The sequence below is a fragment of the Xiphophorus hellerii genome, chromosome 11, assembly GCF_003331165.1.
Source record: "Xiphophorus hellerii strain 12219 chromosome 11, Xiphophorus_hellerii-4.1, whole genome shotgun sequence".
Lineage (NCBI taxonomy): Eukaryota > Metazoa > Chordata > Actinopteri > Cyprinodontiformes > Poeciliidae > Xiphophorus > Xiphophorus hellerii.
In genome coordinates this window covers 20,325,427-20,347,935 of record NC_045682.1, presented here as the reverse complement: position 1 = coordinate 20,347,935, position 22,509 = coordinate 20,325,427, and the positions used below count along the sequence as shown (strand labels likewise).

At 40.7% G+C, this 22,509-nt stretch overlaps 1 protein-coding gene across 2 annotated transcripts; it reads left to right on the top strand.

Annotated features, from left to right (window-relative positions):
• Positions 1-1,026: 1,026 nt before the first annotated feature.
• Positions 1,027-20,405, top strand: c2cd2 (C2 calcium dependent domain containing 2). Of its 2 annotated transcripts, none has more exons than XM_032577112.1 (13): positions 1,027-1,856; positions 2,172-2,267; positions 6,717-6,830; positions 10,075-10,176; positions 11,366-11,482; positions 12,524-12,632; positions 14,779-14,887; positions 15,012-15,076; positions 15,170-15,285; positions 15,375-15,540; positions 16,017-16,273; positions 16,484-16,751; positions 19,059-20,405. In XM_032577112.1, exons 1-13 carry the CDS (start codon positions 1,566-1,568, stop codon positions 19,286-19,288), a joined length of 2,040 nt encoding a protein of 679 aa, XP_032433003.1. In that variant the 5' UTR covers positions 1,027-1,565; the 3' UTR covers positions 19,289-20,405. The 2 variants fall into 2 exon arrangements, with proteins under 2 accessions (XP_032433003.1, XP_032433004.1); XM_032577113.1 differs by having other exon boundaries at positions 1,029-1,856; positions 16,032-16,273.
• The last annotated feature ends 2,104 nt before the right edge of the window (positions 20,406-22,509 follow it).

Sequence of the window (22,509 nt, the reverse complement as noted above, 5' to 3'; positions counted from 1 at the left end):
GCTGCACAAACGTTTGACATAGATTTTGTTAGATTTGAAGAAAGTTTAATTATTCTAAAAAAAAATTGCATGCGTCACAGACTGTATTTTAGGATTGTTTAGAGCTCAAAGTAATTATTACTGTCATTTTAGATTGAGTTGATCGAATATAGTTCAGAGTCCTTTAATATTGTGTTCAGTGGTGTAATTTTTGCACAAACAACTTTACAGTTACAATAGAATGACATCTGGATAATAATGTTTGGATTTACTTTTGTATAATGTGTACCATTGTGTACACACTATAATGTGTAAATTAGTATAAATACACGGAAATCTGCCACCACGTGAAGCAATAACCATGGCAACGTCCTTGTTCGAAGCAGTATAAGCATTTATAATAATTAGTATTACATATTTTATTTAAAAGGTGTTTTGAGGACACATAATGTCACCTCACAAAAATAAAAATACATTTTAAAGAAAAAAAAATCCAAATTAAAAAAATAAAAATAAAGAGATCCTGCAAATGCCTGTTTGAAAAGTAGCGCATTCAGCCACATTTTCACGCCAGCGGAAAAAGTGTGCGTATATTTACGCAAACTTTGACGCAAAGTTATATTTAATTTTTAACCATGCCGCCTTGTGCGTAAAATATGGCGCCGCACATTTTTTGTGCACACGCACGCTTTATGCATGAGGCCCTAGGACGTCTCGTTTTTTCAGTGACAGACGTTATTTAAAGTGAGTGATTGACTTCAGAGGAAATCTGGCTGAAGTTCCAAATAGGACACTAACTTCAGCGTCTTTGATGACGTGAAGGTTAGGTACGGAAAGTCGAGTAGCTCAAAACACACATTTAATGTATTTTTTGGAAAGCTAAATTTGAATTTTGCCCACATTTATGTTTTCAGTTGCGGTATTAAAATTCTATACTAGTAAAAGCATTTATTTCCAGCCTACACTACCATCGCCTTTATCGAAACGTGTTTCGCTTTTCCTCGAGCAGCCTCGGACACGAACAGTCCCCTTCGCGCTGCATTGTGGGAGTTACAGTTTGTGCCACATATCGGTCTCCATAACTTTGTACAGTCAGATCAGAGAGAGAGCGACGCAAGCCGAAGTCCAGCGGGACGGGCTGAACTCCTCCACTTCAGGATGTTTTACTGGGACTCTTACCTCATATCCGACTGTCGGCCCGCGGAGTACAGGCGGACACTTTGGAAATAGCACGCTTTGGGAAAACTTTTGGCGGCTCTCTTTGCTAATTTGGGAATTGCTACTTGAGCAGACGGTTGCGGAGGTTAGCCATCGAAGCTAACGGGACTTGAAGTAAGATAATAAGTGCCATTCAGCTGGGCTGTTCAACCTGGGACCACATTCAGCTCCTTCTGTCAGAACCAGAACCTTCGTAGTACAGCATGAATAACAATGTGTAGAACATAATTTGCATATCACTGCTGTTGTCTGATAAGGGCGATTCGTGATTTGGCCGCTTCAGAAACCAAAAATACTACTATGAGGTTGTCGGGAAATTTCCCGAAGCAGGTGTATTGTTAAGCCGTGAGTCTTTAAGGTTGCAAAGAATGTCCCACTCGGAAAGTTCCAGTTCATCTTTCGGTTTGGAGGACCCGCAGTGGCTATGCATGGTCACCCTGTTCGTCGCATCCCTGGTTACGCTGGCTCTGTACTTCATACAGTATTTCCATCCCGGGCTCATAGGAAGCAGGCAGAGAGCAGCAGCTGAGGACAATGCGGCGGCGGAGGAGGAGGAAGCGGCGGCTCTGCTGGGATGGGCGCTGTCAAAGCAAAGCTGGAAAAGCCAATGGCGGGGAGCGTGGTGCAGGGCTCTGAATGAAGAGGCAACCAAGCGTGGGGTGAGTCCCGTGACAGCTGACCAGCCAGCTGTGGGGCAGGTGACTCCAATAAAGAACGTGAAAGATAGATACCTTATATGGCTGGGTTGCACAAGGAGCTGAAATCACGCCCCACAGTTTTTGGAGTTGTTTTCAAATTTAAGTCACTCTAACATGAGTCATGTTACGCCAACTTTGTGTCATTTTGTTTTTCCGGCTCTTGGAATCGTCAAGTCAGAACACATGCAGGACTTGGCCCATAAACCGTCGTTGATCAACGCTCAGACAGATCTGTCTGCAACGAGCACACTGATGTGAACTCTTCTCTCTCATCAGGGCGATCTGCTGTTGACGTTTGAAGAAGATGGCGTCGAGGCACCAGAACTCACCGTCGGCGCCGTGTCCGGCTTTCAGAAATCAGCCACAAACAAGGTAACTCACCCCAGCACTGGCCTTCCTAGAATCCCTTGAAAAAGGGAGTCATTCCTGCAACTACTAATGCATTTTATCTTGGAGCAGACAAGCACAGACTCATCAACCTGCCTGCTTTAGTGCAGGGATTTCCCCCATTAATCTAAAGTTTATAAAGTAGCCTCCGCATATTTTCTTTCTTTCTTTCTTTGCATTATGAATGCATTTCTGCAAAGGTATTTATGACCTTTGGACCCCTTTTGTATGTTGCAACCATAAGCTGCAAGTGTGTTTTAGCGTGTGTCAGAGTGGTGCATCATTGAAAGGGGAAAATGTTTTGCAAACAGAAATCTGGAAAGTGTGGCGTGCATTTGTATTCTGGATTGTTGCTGCAGCAGGTCTCTACTACAGCAAGGGTCTGATTCATCAAATTATAAGCTGTATTTTTCAAAAGGCAACTTAACTTTTGCAGCGCTATGAGTTTTATTTAGCTGAACTGAGGGCAAAAAATTTTTTTCTTCGGATTGTAAAGGCTGCAGACTGAAATGTTGGACCGTTTATCTTAAAATTTTATGGAGTCTATTAACCAAGTGGGTGTCTTCTGACGTCAGCTGTTTGGATTTTATTGAGGGGTTTCAGTGTGCATGAATATAAACAGATCCCACATCTTAAAGTTTTGTATTAAAAATCATTACCATGTCTCAGTTTCCCTTCAGAGTCACACCACATTGAGGTTTATTGCTGCATGCTTGTGACAATGTAAAAAGGTTCAAAGGGTATCAACGCTGTTGCAAAAGACTGTATGCACCATGAATGGATAAACACCTGCAGAAAAAAACAACACACACACACACACCTCTGTGAAACATTACTCCTTCTCTTATCAGCTGTGCAAATTTTGCGCCAGCCTTCTCCACAATGCTTGGACGGGAAGCCAGGGAGCTTTTATTTTTCCGAGAGGTCAGATAGGGATGGGCCCGCTTCCCCGTGCAAACTCAGCCGTTTTCTTTGTGACGGACACGATGTTTAGCAGCTGCTCTTGTTGTCAAATGTGCAGCGTTTTAATGAACTGAGGCTTATTTCTCCCCACCTGTTGTGAGCAGTACGTGTGTGTGTGTGTGTGTGTGTTTAAGAAGCTTACATATTGCTGTGAAGCTTTGCAATGGGGAGGAGCGTAGCGACAGGAGTGTTCTTGCGCCACAACCTGACATGCAAACTTGCCAGACATGGGACTTGATTGCATCTATTGGGTGGAAGCGCCGTCCATGGAGGAACATCCCCGTAATTCATTGATGGATTTGTGGCGATATCCAATCTAACAGACATTCCAGGATGAAGGTTCTGTCGTTGGCGACCACATTTGTTGGCGTCACTTCTAAAGATGTGTAAAAACCAATATGTTTCTCTAGACGTCTCAGTCCCCACACCTAAATCTTGTAGAAAAGCTGAAGAGAAGATGAGTTACGAGAGAACTCTGGATGTCTTAGAGAAAATTTGCAAAGAGAAATAGTATAACATTGTGAAATTTAGTTGGAAAAAAGCAAAAATTCTGCTCCAGAGGCAAAGGGTTTGTACGCAGTATTGACAGCAGTGGTGTCGATCAGGGGGACGCCAATAAATCTGCCCCCAATTCCTTAATTCTGAGTGATCAGTGATCGGTCGATACTTACATGTGAAGCATATCTTACCCACAGATCTTATCTACCTCAGCAAGGGTCTAAAAATCAACCACTGTTCTCTGTTGCTCTGCTGTGAGAGAGGTTTGACTGTCTGCACGTTCGCAGCTAACAGTAGTCACTGTTGAAAACTCGTCAGCTTTCTTGCTTATTTAGCAACATTTGAGACTAAAAAATAAATAAATCAGTATCGGCCAAAATCGGAATCGGCAGGTCAGGCATTTTAAAGATTGGGAATTGGCGATCGGCCAGAAAACAGCAATTGGTATTGAAGCAATATTCTAGAAGAAGGCTGTTAGTTGTCATTTGTTCGTTTTGTTTATTAGTCTTTATGGGGGTATTTTTGTTACTTTCCTCAAGGCAGAGGTTCTAAAAGGACTGGCAGAAGCAAATGAGGTGGGTTAGCAGTGCTTGCCAACTTTTGATGGTGTCATCAGGATGTTACTGCAGAATATCATCTGCTAACTGAGCTGTTAGCATGTCGTGAGGCAACAGTCTTCAGTCAGAGGCTTCTTCAGACTTGTTGCGAGACTGACTGCTACTGTATTTCCTTCCTGCCCACATCATCATCATCATCCACAACATGCCTTTAAAGATACTTGGAAGATATCAGTTACAGTAATGTTGTTTTTTTTTAAACTGAATTGTGTTTTCAAATTGGATTTTTCTCTCGGTGTGAGATTGTGCTGCCACAAGTAAAGATGAATTTACTTGAACGATTTAATTATTTAAACACGTCTTTACCAGAGGTGCTGACAAGTCCGCTCATTTTAGTTTTTATTAGCAGCATGTGAAAAAAATAAAGCGAAAAATCACAATGTTATGGCTCACTGGGGATGTTTATGTTTCCTCTTTGAGCGATTGAAACCCAAAACAGGTAGGATATGTTCCACATTTCAACAATGCTAATCCTGGCTGGTTGGAGAATGATGTCAGCGTCAATATGAGCCACAATTACATCTTAGTATTGTCACACAGATTGCTAGTTCACCATTTGTGTTCTGTTATTATACACATTTACTACTTTTATTGTTCTTTTCCATATACTTTGAAGGCTTTGTGTTTATGCGTGAATACAAAAGAACAGACAAAAACAGTTAGACGTTAAAGTATAGATTTCCGCAGCTGACGCGCAAATCAGTTTTCGCAGAATTTCCCTCTTCAGCTTACCCTGTATAAGAGAAATACTGTTGTGAGAGTTGCAAAGTCACCGACCATGAGGTGAACAGTGAGTTTGCATTGTGCCGTGTCTGTCTCAAGTGATAAAGGTGTGGCTGTGCTGCAACAGAGTAGAATTACTCAGAGTGACCCAGCAACAGGCTGCCTGAACCACTACCAGCTCATTTGTATATGAATAGTGCTGTCTGACTTTATGCCTCATTAAAAATATTTTATTGTGGTTTATAAAGGCATAATGCAGCACAGGCCCGCTCTGTAGCTTTATACTGTTCTGGCTGAGGGAGTATAAGTAATGTGATTTAAACCGCTTCGACCAAATGAAGTGCTTTTTCTGCTTCGTGATGCAGTCAGCTGCGTTTCGCAGCACCAGCTCTGCTCAGGAGTCTACATACACTCGCTGTGCGCAGAAAAGTCATGTTGAGGTTGGGCTTTAGTGGTGGTTCTGTCTTTAGAATGATTATGCAACATGCAACGTAAATGATGATTGGGCTACACAGTGGCAAAACAAAAAGGTCTTGGGCTCAAATTCTGGTCAGGGATGCTCATACATGTAGTTTGCATGTTCTCCTTGTCCATGTGTGGATTATCTCCGTGTTTTTCCCAGCCAAAAACAATTAACATTTTGGCCATTACTGATTTTTCTTTTTTGTCTAAAAAGTTGCTAAATGCAGTGACAAACTCGCTAAGTTGTCAACAATGGAGTGACTATTATTAATAGCAGATGTGAGCTGGTGGGCAGGTCTGTCCGGCAGAGCAAACGTGGACAGTGACTGATTTTCAGACATAAGATCAGTGGATAAATTAGTTTTTACATGCAAGTATCGGACAATCGCCAATCTCCCAAAATTGAGGAAATCGGGGGAGAAAATCATACATTCCAGCTCAAACATATACAGGGCCTCCATGCCTCCTTTAAAAAGTCTTTGTATGTCTAAAATTAAGGCCGTAAAATGTCTCTCTTCTTTTGTGTTGTTTTTTTATCTAAGTTTGCCTTAAATATGTTAATCACAGGTCTTAAATTTTGTCGCGGCAAGACTATTTAATGTAGCTTTGTATGTGACCATTCTGTCAAGCAAAAGTTTCCGTCACACGCAAACATCTTCATTCTGTTGCTTGCTAGCAGCTAATATACCGTTGCTATCATGGGGACAAAGGCAGGTTCCTCCTCCGCCACTCTTCCACTCCGCTCCTTCAGACTAGCCAGCAACAATTGGCAAACACCTGGTGGAACTGCATATCTGCTGAGCTCATTACATGAGCTGCTTCTCAGTGAAACACTTGTAAAAATTTTGTTAAAGGGTTAATAGAGGAGCGATGTTGTGATGACTTCTTGAAGATGGGGTGTCAGAAAGAGCATGCGTTTCCTATTTTATAACAACTTGAGGTAACAGTTACTTGATTGTGCTATAAAATGATGTAATGTGGCTGGAAAGCACATAAAACTGCCCCTTTAAAGGCCTGCAACTCAACATTTTTACGAGTGGCCAAAGATTTAGATAACTCAAGATCCCTTTTTTGATTATAGATGTTGTTTCCTTTTAATTCTGAATCCTGCGCCTGTACTGCAGTTCCCCTCCTGAGTTAAGCTGCTTTCTGTTTTCCTTCCCGACAACAGGCCGCCTCCTGCAGCGTGGTTGGAGAGAAGCTTCAGTTCTCTCTCAGCGCAGCATCCTCGGCCGGAGTGGATCCTTGCAAATACACGGCATGCATAGCTCCAGTAGAGCTGCAGGTAAAATACTCTACATTCAGCAGGCTGCACATTCAATTAAATTAGCACACGTAATAATGCTGTTTTCTTTTCTAATTTATTTTTATTTATTTTTTTGTTTTAACAATGAAAACAGATTTACCTCCTTGCCAGTGTGGTTTAGTTAATGAGAGAATTTATTGAATGCATTAAATCAGTGCTGGCAGCACCATTAGATTAAATGGTTTGAGGTTGTTTCTGCGCTTGGCAAACGTCCCACAGACCTCATTAAACGTTCTTGTCAGGCCCGTCTCCAGGAAAGAGGGCCCACTCTGTTTACGTTACAGGATCGATGAAACCCCAGTTATGACCCTAATAACTATTGAGACCTTCTGGTTTTTTTGCTGATTGTGCTGATCTGTTCCAAAAATATTTCCAGAGGATATTTGTCAGTGTTTTCCAGTCTCTGGTTGGAGCGGGGCTTGGAAGGTGTGGGGATTCATATCAGGGCACTACTGCTCATTAATCCTGTTAAGCTTTTATCCCGTTCAGTCTTAAATCTTCACTGATGTAGAGTAACTGACAACACGAGGTAACCCAATTGTATTAGAGCTATTTTTAGTGTCATAAGGTGCTTGTCACCATCCAAAGCTCATTGTGCTTTTAATAGAGCAGGGGTGAACGACTGGAAGCCTGAAGGCAGGAAGCATGCCGGCTTGTTTTTGTTTTGGTCGCCCATCCGATCTGCCATGGATCCAGGAAAACAAAGGTGGCCTCTCGTCTCTTTGTCACTCTCGCTGCTTTGGATTAGCCTGGAAAAGCGGAAGGCCTGTTAAATGTTCCCTTCTGCTTGACAGCGATCCAGGCTAGAACACTCTCAGCTTATCGTGTAATGAGGGTCAGGATATGTAGGACAGAAGGCCTGTGCTGCATATGGACAAAATGATCCAGCCAGTGCACTAAGGTGGCCAAGCACTTTGGCTTTTAACATTGTACAGCCTGCAGTGTGTGATGCAACCGCCGACTTTACGATCCATCCTTAAAATGTAAATATAGTTGCCGATTTCAATAATAGGAACTTTTAACCACTTTCTAGTTGGGCTGGTTATTGTTACAAAACTCACAATTCAATTCAATTTTGACTCTTCACATTGATTCAATTAAAAATTGATTTGGTAATTAGAAGTATACAAATAATTAATGGGATTAGCTTTTGATCATTTTATGTATTCCATCCATCCATTTTCTGTACACCCTTTTCTCTATGGGGGTCAGGAGGCGCTGGTGCCGATCTCCAGCTAACGTTCTGGGCGAGAGGCGGGGTTCACCCTGGACAGGTCGCCAGTCTGTCGCAGTTTTATGTATTCCTTATTTTTGAAATACAATATGAACAATCTGTGTCTACATTCACATTTGTAGATAATTTTCTCTCTTTATGTAGAAACTGAGATAATTCACATCATTTTAAGGATATTTAAACAACGTTGCCATTCTGAGCCACACTCCTCACCAGTAGGTGGCGGTAATACACATAATACACACCACATAACTGTTTGCCGATCTCCAATAAACTTGAGAAGATGATGACTTCATATAGAAGTCAAAATTGACTTAAATATAAAAATATTTAATAAAATAAAAAATATCAAGAATTTTACGATCATACATATTTTAAGGTTAACTTGCATTAGTTCGTAAGTCCTCTAACATTCCACACTAGTCTTCAAATGTATGTATATTAGAGATTTAAAATATAATTGGAATTCAGATATTTTTAAAAGTAAAAACTTTATTTGGGAGCTTTTTAAAACCTCTACACACCCCGACGCCAGTAATCAGCCCAGTCACACCCCAGTTGTTTTATGATAACCTCCACATTTTTGCTGCGAAAGTTCTGTTAACTTCTTGGTCCGGATTCCGGAAATATATTGCAAAATATATTTTTAATCTCAATGGGATTTTCCCAGTGACATAAAGGTTAAATAAAATAAAATAAAACATTTTATTCAAGCTCTTAAAATGACGTGCTGAAAGTGTTCTTGCCGGACTGTGCACCAGTGCTCTCTAAACAAGGTCCACAAAGACTTGGATGTGGATAAACTTGCTTGGCTTGTTCTGAGTCCTGACCTCATCCCTATGTTGCACCATTGGAATAAATTAGAACCGTTAACCAGCATCTCTTGTTCAAATATTCTCAAATGTCCTCCTGGAACAAAATGATCCAGTATTCCTATTAAAACAAATCCAGAACGCCTTCCCAGAAGAGCTGAAGCTGTTACAGCTACACAGGGTGAGCCAACTCTGTATTATTCATTGCGTGTAAAGTTGAGTGTTTCAATACTTTCTAATATAATGCATCTCTTTTGTTGATGATTGATTGACCACCATAGAGTTAACTGGAACTATCCCACTGAAAAACTGGGTTCATTTCAGCACGTTGAACCACTGACGGACGCTTCATCTATAAAACTGCCAGTTTAATAAAGTTTGCTAATATCTTAGTCATTCTGTTCTGGCTCCCTCCAAGTTTTGAAACTACTGGGTTCACACTAATAATTGATTTCTGGCATGGCCTGTTGTTCTGCCTCTCTTACACACACACTTTCTAAGAAAGTATTTTTTCTCAGGAAGAATCCTCATCATAATGATGTCACGTCTAAAATAACAATCCCATGTCGTTGTTGTGAAAACAAGCACTTCCTCCTTGATTACTTCCAGTTTTGCCCCTTGCAAAGTAATTAATGATGTTATTGTTGGTTATTTTTATAAAGCGTTCTGGCCATTTCCATCAGAGGCTGCGATGTGTTTTCTCGACCCATTAAAGAACTCCTGTTCGTATCTGATAAGGCCTTTTGTTTGGTATCACATGGCCTCTGATCAGTCCCACACTGGAATCCAGGCCTGTTGAGGCAATAATACCCACTGTTTCTTCTTTTTTTTCACACTTTCCTTTCTCTCCACAGATTTCTTTTTCTACTAGGTGAAAACGTGAACAAGCTCATCTTAGCATTCGTCTTCTCTTCTCCTAGCGTTCCTTTTTTCAGGGCACCACTCCCTTTAAAAGCAACTATTCTGCCCTCAATGAAGATTTTGTCATTAGGTTGATTTGAAGAAACTTTGTAATTAACAACCTAGAAGCAACTCACTTTGCCACAATAAAAACTGAAGCCATAAAGTCTGAGGAAAACATTTCTCCCAGCCTCAAACCTTCTACTTCATCAGCAGACGATACGCGACTTGTGTGAAATTTTGATATAAATCATAATTATTTCTGTGTACTCCTCAGCTTCAGCTAAGCATGCAGGAAGTCCAAGATGAGATCAAGGTGAGCTGGGAAGTGTCCCGTTTGGACACTGAGGGCCTGCACGTGACCCCCGACCTCACACAGGTAAATCTGATGGTGAAGATCTCTTCACACGGTATGAAATGGGTTCTTGTATCAAAATTAATTAATATATTGATAAATTAATCTTTCTTGGACTGGTTTTGGGAATGGGCTGTGGCTGAAAATTTGACAATTTTCCTTTTTGTGCTAATGCTACTTCACTGTATTTGGGGTAACTGGCATAATAAACAATATTAAACATAATGAGTTGAAAGCAGCAAAGATTTGGGAATGAAAAAGGGCAGATGGATTTTTCTAAAACGTGTTAATGATTAAAATATGTCTAGCAAAAAAAAATCTTAAAGACTTCTTGAGCAGTGTTTTGGGTACACACGTCACAAAACTACAATTTTCTAAGCTAATTGCTCCATTTTGTTGTTTAGAAACATGTCAGACGTGTTTATGTTTTGCTAAACATGAATCTGTCTATTCCTTCAATTGAGTCACAGGTTTATCTCAGATAACGGTTTGAGATCATGCGGGATCAAAGAAGGCTACATGTATTAAGGAGCCGAGTTTTGAAAAAGATTTTGTTCCACAATATCAGGATTTATTGCTCTTTAAAATCTTTTTATTTTGGTTCGAAAAAACATTCTGTAAGGGAATTTCTTTTTGGGGTTGTCTAGAAATACTCAAATACCCATTAAACTTAGCAAAAAATTAAATCTCCATGGAAATCTTTGTATTCCAATGCAATCAGAAATGGGTGTGGCCAACTGGCTCAACAGCGCCCCCTAAATGTAACGTAGGTATTTGAAATTTGGTACAAAAATGGATCCCTCTGAGGAAAAACGTGCATTATATATTTAAACTTCGTCTAAGGACAAATAATAATTTCTAAATGTCACAGGAAGTGTTCATTAGTCCTTTGACCCCCAAACAGGAAGTGACTACAACTTCCATCTGGAAGGTTCAATTTCATTGAAGACAGCTCATCAGAGCTTTAGTGGGCCTGCCTGCACATGATGTAGAGGTTTGCTTAGAGTGGAATTGCACGGCAGGCTAACTGTAGGCGGCGATGCAGAACGCCCTCGGTCAGGACGCCACTTTAATTTAAGATGGAATCTCACTAAAGTTCTGTTTATTAAACACATCAATGTTTCAATCTCCAAAAGAGTTGCTGTATGTTTCCAGTTGAAGAAAGAAACCTTTGATTCGCTGTGTCTGCTACTGATTTGTCACCGTCTGTCAGGATGCTGCCAACACGTGGACTGCAGCGGCCGTTAAGGACCAGCTGAGGCAGCTGCTGTGTGCGACTCGTCCCTCTGTGCTGCTGAGCTGCAGGCCTGCTCAGGCCTCACAGCGCAAGGTGAGGCGACGCGTTTCTTACTGCTGGTTGCTTTGTGTCGCGCTCTGGTCTGAATCTAGGCTGAAAGATAAAAAAAGAAACAAAAACCTTTTGTCTGTAAATATGTTGTACCTAGAACTCAAGTGGCATAGTTTTACTTCACTTAGTTCAAATTCTGTTAAAAAAAATCTCCTATTAGGCACCTTTTGCTGTTTAGTTCTTAATGGGTTAATCCAAAAAATAGTCATTAGATTTGACCAACACTGTATTGAATGGTTTTTCACTTCTTTTTTTTTTTCAGATTAACACTTTTCTTCAAATGATGAATCGTACAGTAAAGGAACTGTGTGTTCCTGCATTTTGGGCTAAAAAAGTTTTTATTATATTTTGAAAAAAGGAATTACATTTTTTGTTCATTCACACTTTTTAATACATTTCTAATATTGCATAAAAAGTCTTGCGTGATTAAATGAAATATCTGCACTGGGTGCCAATTTTTTTTTTGGATCAGATATATTAAACTTCAGAATAATATATACATTAATTGATTGCTAAAATAATATCACCAGCTGCAGCCCTAATATGAAAAAGTCATTCAAACATATAAAGATGGAAATTACATAATCTGGCTTTTAAGATAATTTATGATTCAAGATTAATCTTAAATTTAAGTTGATTATAAATTGGTTTAGGCAAATATATGGTGCGTGAATATGACGTGGAAGGAAAAGATAAAACATTTTTTACAAGCAAAAACCTGAAAAGTGTGGCGTGCATTTGTATTCCACTGCTCAATAAAGGTGGTCAAATCTTGGGATATTTTTTTGTAACTTAGTCCTGCTGTAAATTTCACTTCTGCTTACTACATTTCATTTAGCGATACCAGAATAAAGGAGGGTGAATACATATGCATATCACACTTTTTTTTTTTTTAATTCTTGTAAAAAATTCCATATGCTATCAACTTCACAGTTTACTTACTGTTAAAATAACCTCAATTGGTTGCATGAGTCGGACACTGTTATTTACAAGTAGTTTTCTGTTCTGTGTTTTCTCCAACAGGAAGCTCACAACAAAGTGCTGTCGCCACCAAAGCCCCCACGCGCCCACGAGTGGAAGCTGCTAGTGAAAAACACTCGGGTCACATTCACTCCGGAGGAAGATGCTGCGGGTAAGCTACTAGGCTACAAAGCTCTGCAGTTCTGTACCATGAAAGCATTTTCAACACAGCCGGGCTTCCTTTAAATCGCCCGGATCCTCCAAGCATGTTTACTCAGAGAAATGATGATGAGGATATACCTGGGAGGAATAACCAAATAATGTTGCTACGCTTCGAAGCTCTCAGAGGCTATCCTGCTATTACTGTAGGGTAGCAACATACAGTTGAGAACCAATTTGAAACCAGTTGAGTTCCCAATTTCTAGGTCTAAACTAAGGTATTTTGTTTTGTCTTTTACAAGTGGCAGTTCATCTTGTCATTGACGTTTTTATTCTGGGGGATGATGCTGATTTGACTTTATTTATTTATTTATTTATTTTTGTTTTGGTGTATTTTTTTTTACAATCTTTAGTCCTGTCAAATCAAACCCTATCAACAGTTGTTTGTTACCTTGTGGCTCTAGCGTTGTTGAGAACTAGTTCTCTTGTTCTTTGCCAAAGTAAATAATTGATGCTTTCTAAAGAAAACTAACATTCTTAGAAATACTTTGTTGTTTTCTTTTCTCTGCTAAAACAAGCACAGAGAAATCATCAGAACTGTACAATTTGTACAGATTGAGATCTAACAATGGCAGTTCACTTCCTGTCCGTTGCTCTGGAGGACATGCAGAGCAGAGCGATAAGCAGACACTGCTTCTGGAGAGATGCTGCAGAGGGGTTTTTTTTCTTCAAAGGAAAATTGAGTTTGTGAACTGTAGAAAACTGCAGCAGAGACACAGAGATGAAACCTGTGATCCTTAGCAGTGCTAATCACAAATCAACTTGTTTCTTTAAAAAAAAAAAAAAAAGATTATGTAACATTTGTGGCTTTAAACAAGTTTTATTGACCTGGACTGAGGGCCAAATTGGCTCTTTGGAGAGTAAATGTTGCAGACCTCTGCTCTAGGCACATGTTGAATTTTAGGCTTTTTGCTGCATAGCTTCTGGTTTGTTGTAATCCATCAATTAGATTTCGGATTTTATTGGAAAACCACTACATATCTCGTTAGTAACCATTTTTAATACTTGTTTTTTCTCCAAAATGGTCAGTTGGTACTTTTTGTGATGTCACTGCCATCACCTTACATTTTATTGAGCCTATGTGGTCCACATAGAGAGGTTTCTAACAATTCTCCTTTAAACACAGTTTTTAAATGACTATATGGAAGAAAAGAGAGTAAAAATAATGAACATTTTTGCATTTAAATTTAAAATCAAACAACTTGGAAAAACCTAGAAAGGATCGATCAAAGTTGAAACAATTACCATGTTTTAACACGATTTTTATGAGTTACAATGCGTCACATAACCTGTTCTGGAGCAGGTTTAGTTGAGCTCATGTCACCATGGTGATTTGACGACACTCCAATGAATCCACCTTTTGTGATGCCAAGAACTCGTCGCCTGTTTAGATGTTAATCTCACTTTGTTGCACAGCCATTTGATCCGGTTAAGAAGGAAATGCTTCCTGAATCAACTGGACGGAGGCAAATCTTTCAACAGGACCAGGAAGCTCCACATGCTTGTCAACCTAAGTGTAGTTTATTCTGCTCATGTAGGAGGGCATCCAGTCCAGAGGGCAGGAGAGCAGGTGCTTTCTGCTCCGTTTTGTGACTTCAGCTAAATGTTGTTTGCATTGTGTGAAGGTAATTTAACACCCACATCAGCACCGCCACACCCAGTGTAGTAGGATGGAGCAGGATGTGAGGGAGCAGCACTCCCAGGTGGAAGAAGGGTGGCTAAGATTACAAGCTAATTGTGCCGTTACAGTAAGGAGTAATTATCTAGTGAGTTAGGTGGTGTTGGGACTTCAGTAATCTACAGGATTTACTGTAGCGCCATGACAAAACCTCTAATTCCAAGTTACTTGCTCAAAAGCAGAATCTCTTCTCATCTGCTTTTGAAGTTCATCCAAGTCACAGAAATCAGAAAAATTGGATTAAAAAGTTCAAAACAGGCTGCTGTCTTGAAAAATGGCCGTCATCCTGAAAATGAAGTGGCTAATGGGAAATATGACCTAAGGCCTGAACATTTTTTTATGCTTGTATTCACACTTGAAAGATTTCTACAGTAATCTGCTACACCATCAGTTTTCCAACCATTTCCTTTTGTGTCTGCAGGCAGCGTGAATCCTCTGTGTGTGCTGCAGCTGGACGATCCCCCCCAGAGGTTTAGCACCTCTGTTTTGAAGAACACAACCAATCCTACCTGGGAGCAGCCATTTGTTTTGTAAGTTTGCCAACACCTGCTCACCATCACCACCTGTAATAATTAGCATTTTCTGTAAAGACACTAACTAAACGGATTTGTTTTTTGGATTATGTGTTTTTTTTTTTTGTTTTTTTTTTACCAGTGAGCTGAACGGTCGATCAAAGGAGCTTTCTGTTCAGTTGATGAATGATGGTCAACCTCCGGAGAGTAAGGGAGCTCTCGATGATATTTTCTGTAGCTGTAACGCTGCATGTATTGTTGTGGAGGAGGGACTAAAATATGGTTGTTGTGTATGTCCAGGTTCTCTACTAGGAAAGGTGTGTGTGCCTTTTGATCTCGTGAAGAAGCAACCCAAAGGACAGAAGACATTTGCACTTAAGACCAAAGACTCTGTGACTGGATCACTTACTACTGAGGTAACTTCAACAACCCTGTTGACTCTGTTAGCATCAGAGCTAATTTTATATATGTAGATAAAGCCAATAACCTGACTTTTATCTCAAAGTTTACCTATCTAGAGCCCAGTGATGTGAGGTCCTGGCAACCGCCAACTCCAGCTGCCAGTAAGAGGGTGGAGATGGACCGGACCGTGATGCCCTGCGGCACCGTGGTCACCACCGTCACCGCTGTGAAGAGCAAGCCAGGACGACCTCTCCCACTCAACAACACTGGTAAAGCAGTGAAACCATGACCACAACGGACTTGCTTAGGTCCAAAAAGTTAAAGATGGGACATATTCTACACTGTAATTTAAATAGAAAACATAAAAAAAAGAGTTAAAAAGATTTGGTTGAAGTGCAAGAGGAATATATCATCCTACCATCCATCCAAATTCTGCATCCATCCATCAATGCTACGATCCTTTCATCTTTGAATTTATGCCTTCATATATCTATCCTCCATGCTACTCCATCATCCATCTATTAATCGGATTCCCAGGACACACAAATGATCCAGAATTGTTTTCATCTCCAACATTTCCCTTTGTTGCAGCTTAACATTTAACAGTTATTTACTGATTTGGCCTGGACTTTCGTGAGGTTTGGGGTGCATCATCAACGCAGGGTTAAACCTGCAGATTGTCATCAATAGATCTCTTCTGATCAACGTATTTGTTCATATTATTTGAAGTTGTACAACCCTGTAGTTTCTGTCTCGTCAGAGCCCGCCCTGAAGACTGTCGACAGCAAGGCCAAGCTAGCCGAGCGCCGGGTTTCAGAGCAGGTGTCGCCGCTGGGCAGCCCGGTGAGCAAGGCCTTATCGTCCTCCGATACGGAGCTGCTCATGCTCAACGGGACTGACCCGGTGGCCGAAGCAGCGATCAGACAGCTCCATCAGTCTGCCAAGCAGAAGCTCAAATCGCCGGTGAAGAAGAGCACCATCATCATCTCAGGCATCGCCAAAGTAAGGATGAGCTGCAGGAATCTTTAACTGAAACTGTTACTTTTGGTTTTTGTGATGGTTTCTTTAAAAAAAACAAAAAAAACTAGAAGTGTGAGTGCTGTTACTGTTTTTTCTTTTGCTTCTTGCTGAAACCGCATGGAACTGCGCAGCTTTTGACCAGAAGCACACCTGGAAACTTTGCTTAGCGATAACATCTGCTTCCTGCCTTAGACGCCTTTGTCTCAGGATGACGAACTCGCTCTGATGGCGGGCTACGCGGCACAGATGGACGCCTCGATGTCGGAGAGTAGCTCGACCCAGGACGTGACAGCGGCAGTCGCGTCGGGTACCAGTAGCGTTCCTGAGGGGTCCGAGCCCCAGGAGGGCCCCACCGGAGTCGGCCGGCCCCCAGAAGACTGGGAGAGTCAAACTGAAGAAGTGCTAGATAACACGTCGTTGTCCATGTGTGTGTCTGAGGCGAGCTGCAAGAAAAGCAGAGGTGAGAAATCACACAAGGCGTCCAGAAATTACCCCGAGGCTGGCTGTAGAAGAGATGCACTGATCATAAATTTATATATATAAATATGGAAATTACAGAATAGTTTTTTAGTATAAATTTTTAGATGATTTTCTTAAAAACAGGACTGGGTTACAGTACTGTCTCTACAAGTGGTGGAACAGAGATATCAGTTAAATTATCACCCTAACTGACATGTTTGTCCTGGTCCTGTTTTCCAGCCGATCATGGCACACTAACATGTTTCTTTTTTTGTTTTGTTTTTGTTTTTTTAAACACCTCGAAATGCATTTTATCACAAAAATGTTTTTCCTCGAGATCATTTTAGAATAACTGCCAGGGTATCCAAGCTAAACTCTACAATTTCCTGTTACGTGTCAGATTGTTAAAACATTTTCTTTCAAAAGGTTTTTTTTTGGCTCTAGTGGCCTTTATTTGAAAGTGCTATGACAGGAAAGTAAGGTAATGAGAGGTAGGGAAGACATGTGACAAAGGTCTCCAGGTCGGGAATTGAACCTGCGACGGCCGCCTCGAGGACTAAGGCTTAGCTTTCTTTTTTAAAGCTAAGTGATTAAAAGCTGATTTCATTGTGCGTCTTGTATTTTTCAGAAAAAAGAACTCAGAAGTGATGGTTTGTTTTGACGTTTCTGCCAGACATGCTGAGAACATTTTAACTCTTCCTGTTTCTCCGTAGTCATTGTGCTGTGTTTGAAATGTCCATGTCATGGTGTGAAAGCAGCAGATGATGTGATTGGCTGACAAACTCAGCACAAGCTATGTCCTGTGTGCGGTTTTAAATACAGACCAAATACATATAAAAATAAAAATAAAAAAATTTCATCTGCACTTTAAATGTTGAGCTCCCATAAGCAGGTGGATAACTAGTAATATCTTTAAAGTTGTGTGCGCTCAGATTTATGTTTTTGCCTGTTTTCATGGCTGTCTGTTCCTACCCAGTGATCCTGTCTGTTTTCTTTGTTCTTTTCTCTCTTTTCTTCCATTTGTGTGAACCTTTTTGAACTTTCATCACTGCCATCTTAGAGGAGAGCAGTGCTAAGCAGACTATTTACCCTGATGAGTAAGTTACTTCACGAGCTTGTAGTATCTTTCAGACTCTAGAGTGTAGTCCTGCTAGCACTACTAGAATTTAGGAGTCCGATAGGGCTGACGATTATAGTTTTGTTGTTTTTGGGGTTTTTTTTGCCTAATCACGCACCATAGATCTGACTGAAACCGAAGTAAGACATTGATCCTCATTTATCAAATGTGGCAAAGTCTGAACTGTCATTTTTCACATCAGGTTTGGGGTGCATTTTGTGCGCGAGTATATGAAACGCTTAAGGTCAGCGTAGCTCAGTCTCTCTCTGATAATTCTCAATAACTAAAAATTGTAGGGGCGCACCAATTTGAAAATTTGGGCCGATATTTTTTTTTGTAATTTTTTTCTGCTATGGTTAATTACCGATATTATAATACATATATATTTTCCAACCTTTCAACACAGTGAAAAAACAACCAGACCACTGGCATTACTTCTCTGCTTCAGTTAAACAGCCCACAATCTTTTACTGCATCCCCATCACTGTCACATGGCCAAACAAACGGCATGTGGCCGACCTTCTCCAATCCGACTTCCAGAAACATAAACGGCAACAAGAAGGAAAAAAACATTGGTTGTATATATTGGCTCAGTTTTATTTATTGGACCGATACTTTAAAATATGACCAGCATTGGTCGATACCGATGTTAACGCCGGTTCATGCTGCATCCCTATGAAACTGTAAAGGTTTAAGGTGATCATTTACAGCAGATTGTTGTTTTCTTTCTCAGTTTGCTTTGATTTTTGATAATGAGGCTCATTGACTTTACACTGTAATGTTTAGCCTGTCAATGGTTTTTTTGTCACTCATTGATTTATAGGTTTTATTTAAAATTTTAAATTGACCAACTTCTTAACCGACGCATGTAGCGTGTTTCCAGATTGTAGACAGAAACGAAGGAAGCATGCTAGTCGGACTCAGTGATGGCTGTCTGATGATACAGTTTGTGTGTGTTAGCTGGTATTTATAAATCCCCTCCAAATCCATTATTATCTACAATCATTTTCACCTAATCATCTGTTATAGAGTCCATTAAAAGTCCAACTAACACATAGCTTGTACTATTTTAAGTTCCCGCTTGTTTCTTAATCTTTCAGATTCCCTAAAGTTACTGGACATGTAATAGTTTTCTTCAATTTCATGCTAACTTGTTTCTTCACCTCATTTTTTTTTTTCCTTTTGCTGCAGGGAGCTTCCTTCAGAAGAGCGCCAAGCTCTTCTTCCGGCGTCGCCACCAGCGCAAAGAGCCGGGGATGAGCCAGTCGCACAACGACCTGGCTTACCTCGAGTCTCCGGCCGCAGTGGAGCGGGCCAGCAGGACCGCCACGCTTAGCCGCATGCTCGTCCGCCACAGCAAGAGCAACAAGAACAAGAGCAAAGCTAACGGCTCGACTCCCTTGGGGGATCCGCACGTGTGACCTCAGCCTCTCTCACAGCTACCATCATCCCCTCCATGTTAAAGATGCACTGGCACAACATCAAGGCTAACCTTGCTCCCCGCTAACGCCTAGCCTGCAGACAGGAGCCGCTGCACTGTGAACAGGAAGGCTGGGACAGCCTTTCCTTGTGACGTTCGACATAAGTACTTCCTGTAAAGAGCTGACATTTTACAAACTGCATGGGTTTACACGTGAACAAAAGCGTACTGTCCAGGGTCGTCGGCCGGTATCATTTAGCTTGGTTTCTTTTCATCTATTTTTTTTTCTTTTTTATACTGCAGTCGGGAATATTAAGTGCTTTTACGGCCCCGTCACCGACCGATTGGGGCCGATGCGGGCCGTCTTGTCTTTACCTCACCGACGCAGAAATTCTCCCTGCTGTACGCCGCTGGGTTTCCTACGGCGGATCAGCAGCACCAAAGATGAAGAGCAGAGCGCTGCTTGGATGAATCGCAGAGTCGAGTAACTTGAATTGACCGTGCGATGACACGGTTAAAATTGTTTGCAAAGGGAGATCAGCATCAACAGATTCTGACTTTAACACTAACGTTACAATATGAACGGGTTGAAAATCATGAAATTTGTCTTTTAATATGCATTTGCAGTGGATGCAAAATCTCTTACAACCCCCTTCCCTTTTTTTAACTTATTTTCTCTGAATGAAAAGGAAATGTGATGATGATGATGATAAATCTAGTGTAGCATGAGTAAGACATTAATTTGCAATCTAAAAATGTTTCACAAGTGAGACCTAACTACACTGAAAGCGTTGCGTAAAGGTTGTAAAGCAGTTTCCTTTTTACAAAATTAGCTGTTTCAGTTGAATTATTGGTTGTAGAGAGGTTATGTTATCGTGTACCACTAGCTTTTATCACAGCAGCATGCTTCCAGCTCGCTGTGATAATGTATGTCTAGTCTTCCTAAAAGATTCCTCCGGTTCACTACTGGTGTCAGTGGTAGGCCTGTCGCAGTAACAAATTTTGCCGAGCGATTAACTGTCTCAAAAATTATTGCGATAAACGATAATATTGTTTGAAGACCATTTTAAACTGATGTAATGGTAATGGCATAATAATGCAAGAGATATCATGCCAAAAATAAATACACTTTATTTTTAAAAGAACATTTAACACTGGAACTGGTAAACAACATAAACCAAAGTGGAAATAAAAACTACATTCAACCAAAAGAGAACAGATTATGAAGTCTGTATACTATAATTGCCCTTCAATAATCATTAGATTTAGATACAGAAGATGGGCACATCGACTATCTGATGCAATAGTTCACACTACACGATTTTTTTCCCCTTACAACAATCTTAGAACGTCTAACATTTTAAGATTGGACTTGCTATAATCGCAATCAATCATCCTGTAGTGTGTGGTGTGTTCCGACTGATTGGGTCCAGTCGGTCCGCTTCGATCTAAATCAGGCATATTCAACATGTTGGATTGTCTTGGCCAGTTTATCACTGCAGCGTGGGGTTTTTTCCCCGACTGGGCACGAGAACGCAGCCTGTTGAAGATGACAGGTAGCCAATCAGAAAGCGCGGAGGGGAATCCCAAACAGCTGACACGGCGCAACCCAAAGTCCAGCGGACATCAGAGATGATATGTGGAAACATTAATGTTTATTCAACATGTTGTGCAAAGAATATAGAAATGACAATGGGAGGAGTTGGAGCGAAATTGCTACCGCAGTTGATGAACCCGGTAACTTTTCAGCTGTTTATCGTTAACGTGACGTAAATAGGTTATAACAATAAAGTTATTTATTCAGCCAGGACTTTACGCTGACATTTCATGCATTGCAGGTAGATTGTAGTAAAATTAGTTTTAAAATTAGTTCACTGGACTTGTAGCCATTATTTTGTGCCCATTGTTGGACACCACACATCAGGACCGAACCCGATCAAACCGTTATACCTAGGATTTCTGTCAGCTAATGTTTGGCCTGTCAGGTTTTGAAAATGGGCCGACAATTCCAAAATCGTGTAATGTGAACTGGGCATTACACTAAGGAAATGATGAAGGGAGGGGTCAGTGGAGAGCACCGGACTTGAGCCTTTTTTCCATCCTGTGTCATCAATAGAAAGAGAAAAAGGCAGGAAGAAACGATAAAGCCATTAAAATGAGGTCGATAATTTTCATTTATCATGCGATTAATTGATTTATTGTTTATCGCGACAGGCCTAGTCAGCGGGTGTATTGGTGTGTCCAAAGGGAAGTGAATAAACCTTTATCCACTTTTATGCTACACAAACCTACCAAACTTGCCCCAGTAATGAGCCTTCGTCATTTATTTCATTTATTCATTTGTTTCATTGTTGGTTTTTAACGCATTTCTGGAGCAAACCAAATAGACTGGCTGCTTTGTTTAAATCCAGCTAATGATTGTATTTCTCTCTCGTTACTGTGCGTCCTTTTTTTTAAACTGCTGTTTAGCTGTGATGTCTTTGCTCAGAGGACAGATGCAGCGCAGAGACGGCGCTAACGGATCGCCTTATAGCTCCTCTGAAAAACGACTTCAGCCACTTTAGGCTTGTTCCTCAGCTTTCCCCATCTGTCAAGAGTAAAGGACTGGAGTGTGTTGTTAAGGTTGCCCTGAGAGACAACCATACAACCTCTTGTACCATTAGTTTGTTTGCAACCTAGAAGCCTATGCACATATCTAATTCCTGGGTGTTTACATTATGGGACGATTAAAAACACTTGTTTTGGTTTTTTTGTCTTAAGGACAACACGACTTTAGAGGTTGTTGGCTTTCCTGCATCGTACATTCATGACAGGACAGCAGTTTAAGTCTTCTACTGTCTTTTTTTGTTTTGTTTCTTTAAGAATCAGTCACGACTGAGGACGGGGAAGAGAAAACCCGATTTCCTCAAATCTCCTCCAGCTCCGCAACCCTCAACTCCTCCAGTCCTCAAGAACTTCCCTGTTGTTCATTCACTAATAAGCATCAGGGCTATGTATGTTTATCAGAATGTGTAACTTTTTACGTTTTTCTTTTTTTTAATGGTGTCTGCTCTATGCACATAAACTGGCTGAAGTGCTGCTGCAGAATGCCAGATTTTTAAACTAAAATCCATTGGAGTTATTTAATTCCCAGCAATAAATCCTGAGTGACTACATGAGGCTGTGCTGACACTGATTGAATGATGTGTACGTTTTCTGTGTGCTGTTTTAAACAGACGTTGC

Bases quoted from the DNA above. Each gene is read 5' to 3' on its own strand.
- c2cd2 (XM_032577112.1), top strand. From the start codon at position 1,566: ATGTCCCACTCGGAAAGTTCCAGTTCATCTTTCGGTTTGGAGGACCCG. The intron at 12,633-14,778 runs GTAAGCTACTAG...TTGTGTCTGCAG, and splicing joins TCCGGAGGAAGATGCTGCGG to GCAGCGTGAATCCTCTGTGT. The intron at 15,286-15,374 runs GTAACTTCAACA...TTTATCTCAAAG, and splicing joins CTGGATCACTTACTACTGAG to TTTACCTATCTAGAGCCCAG.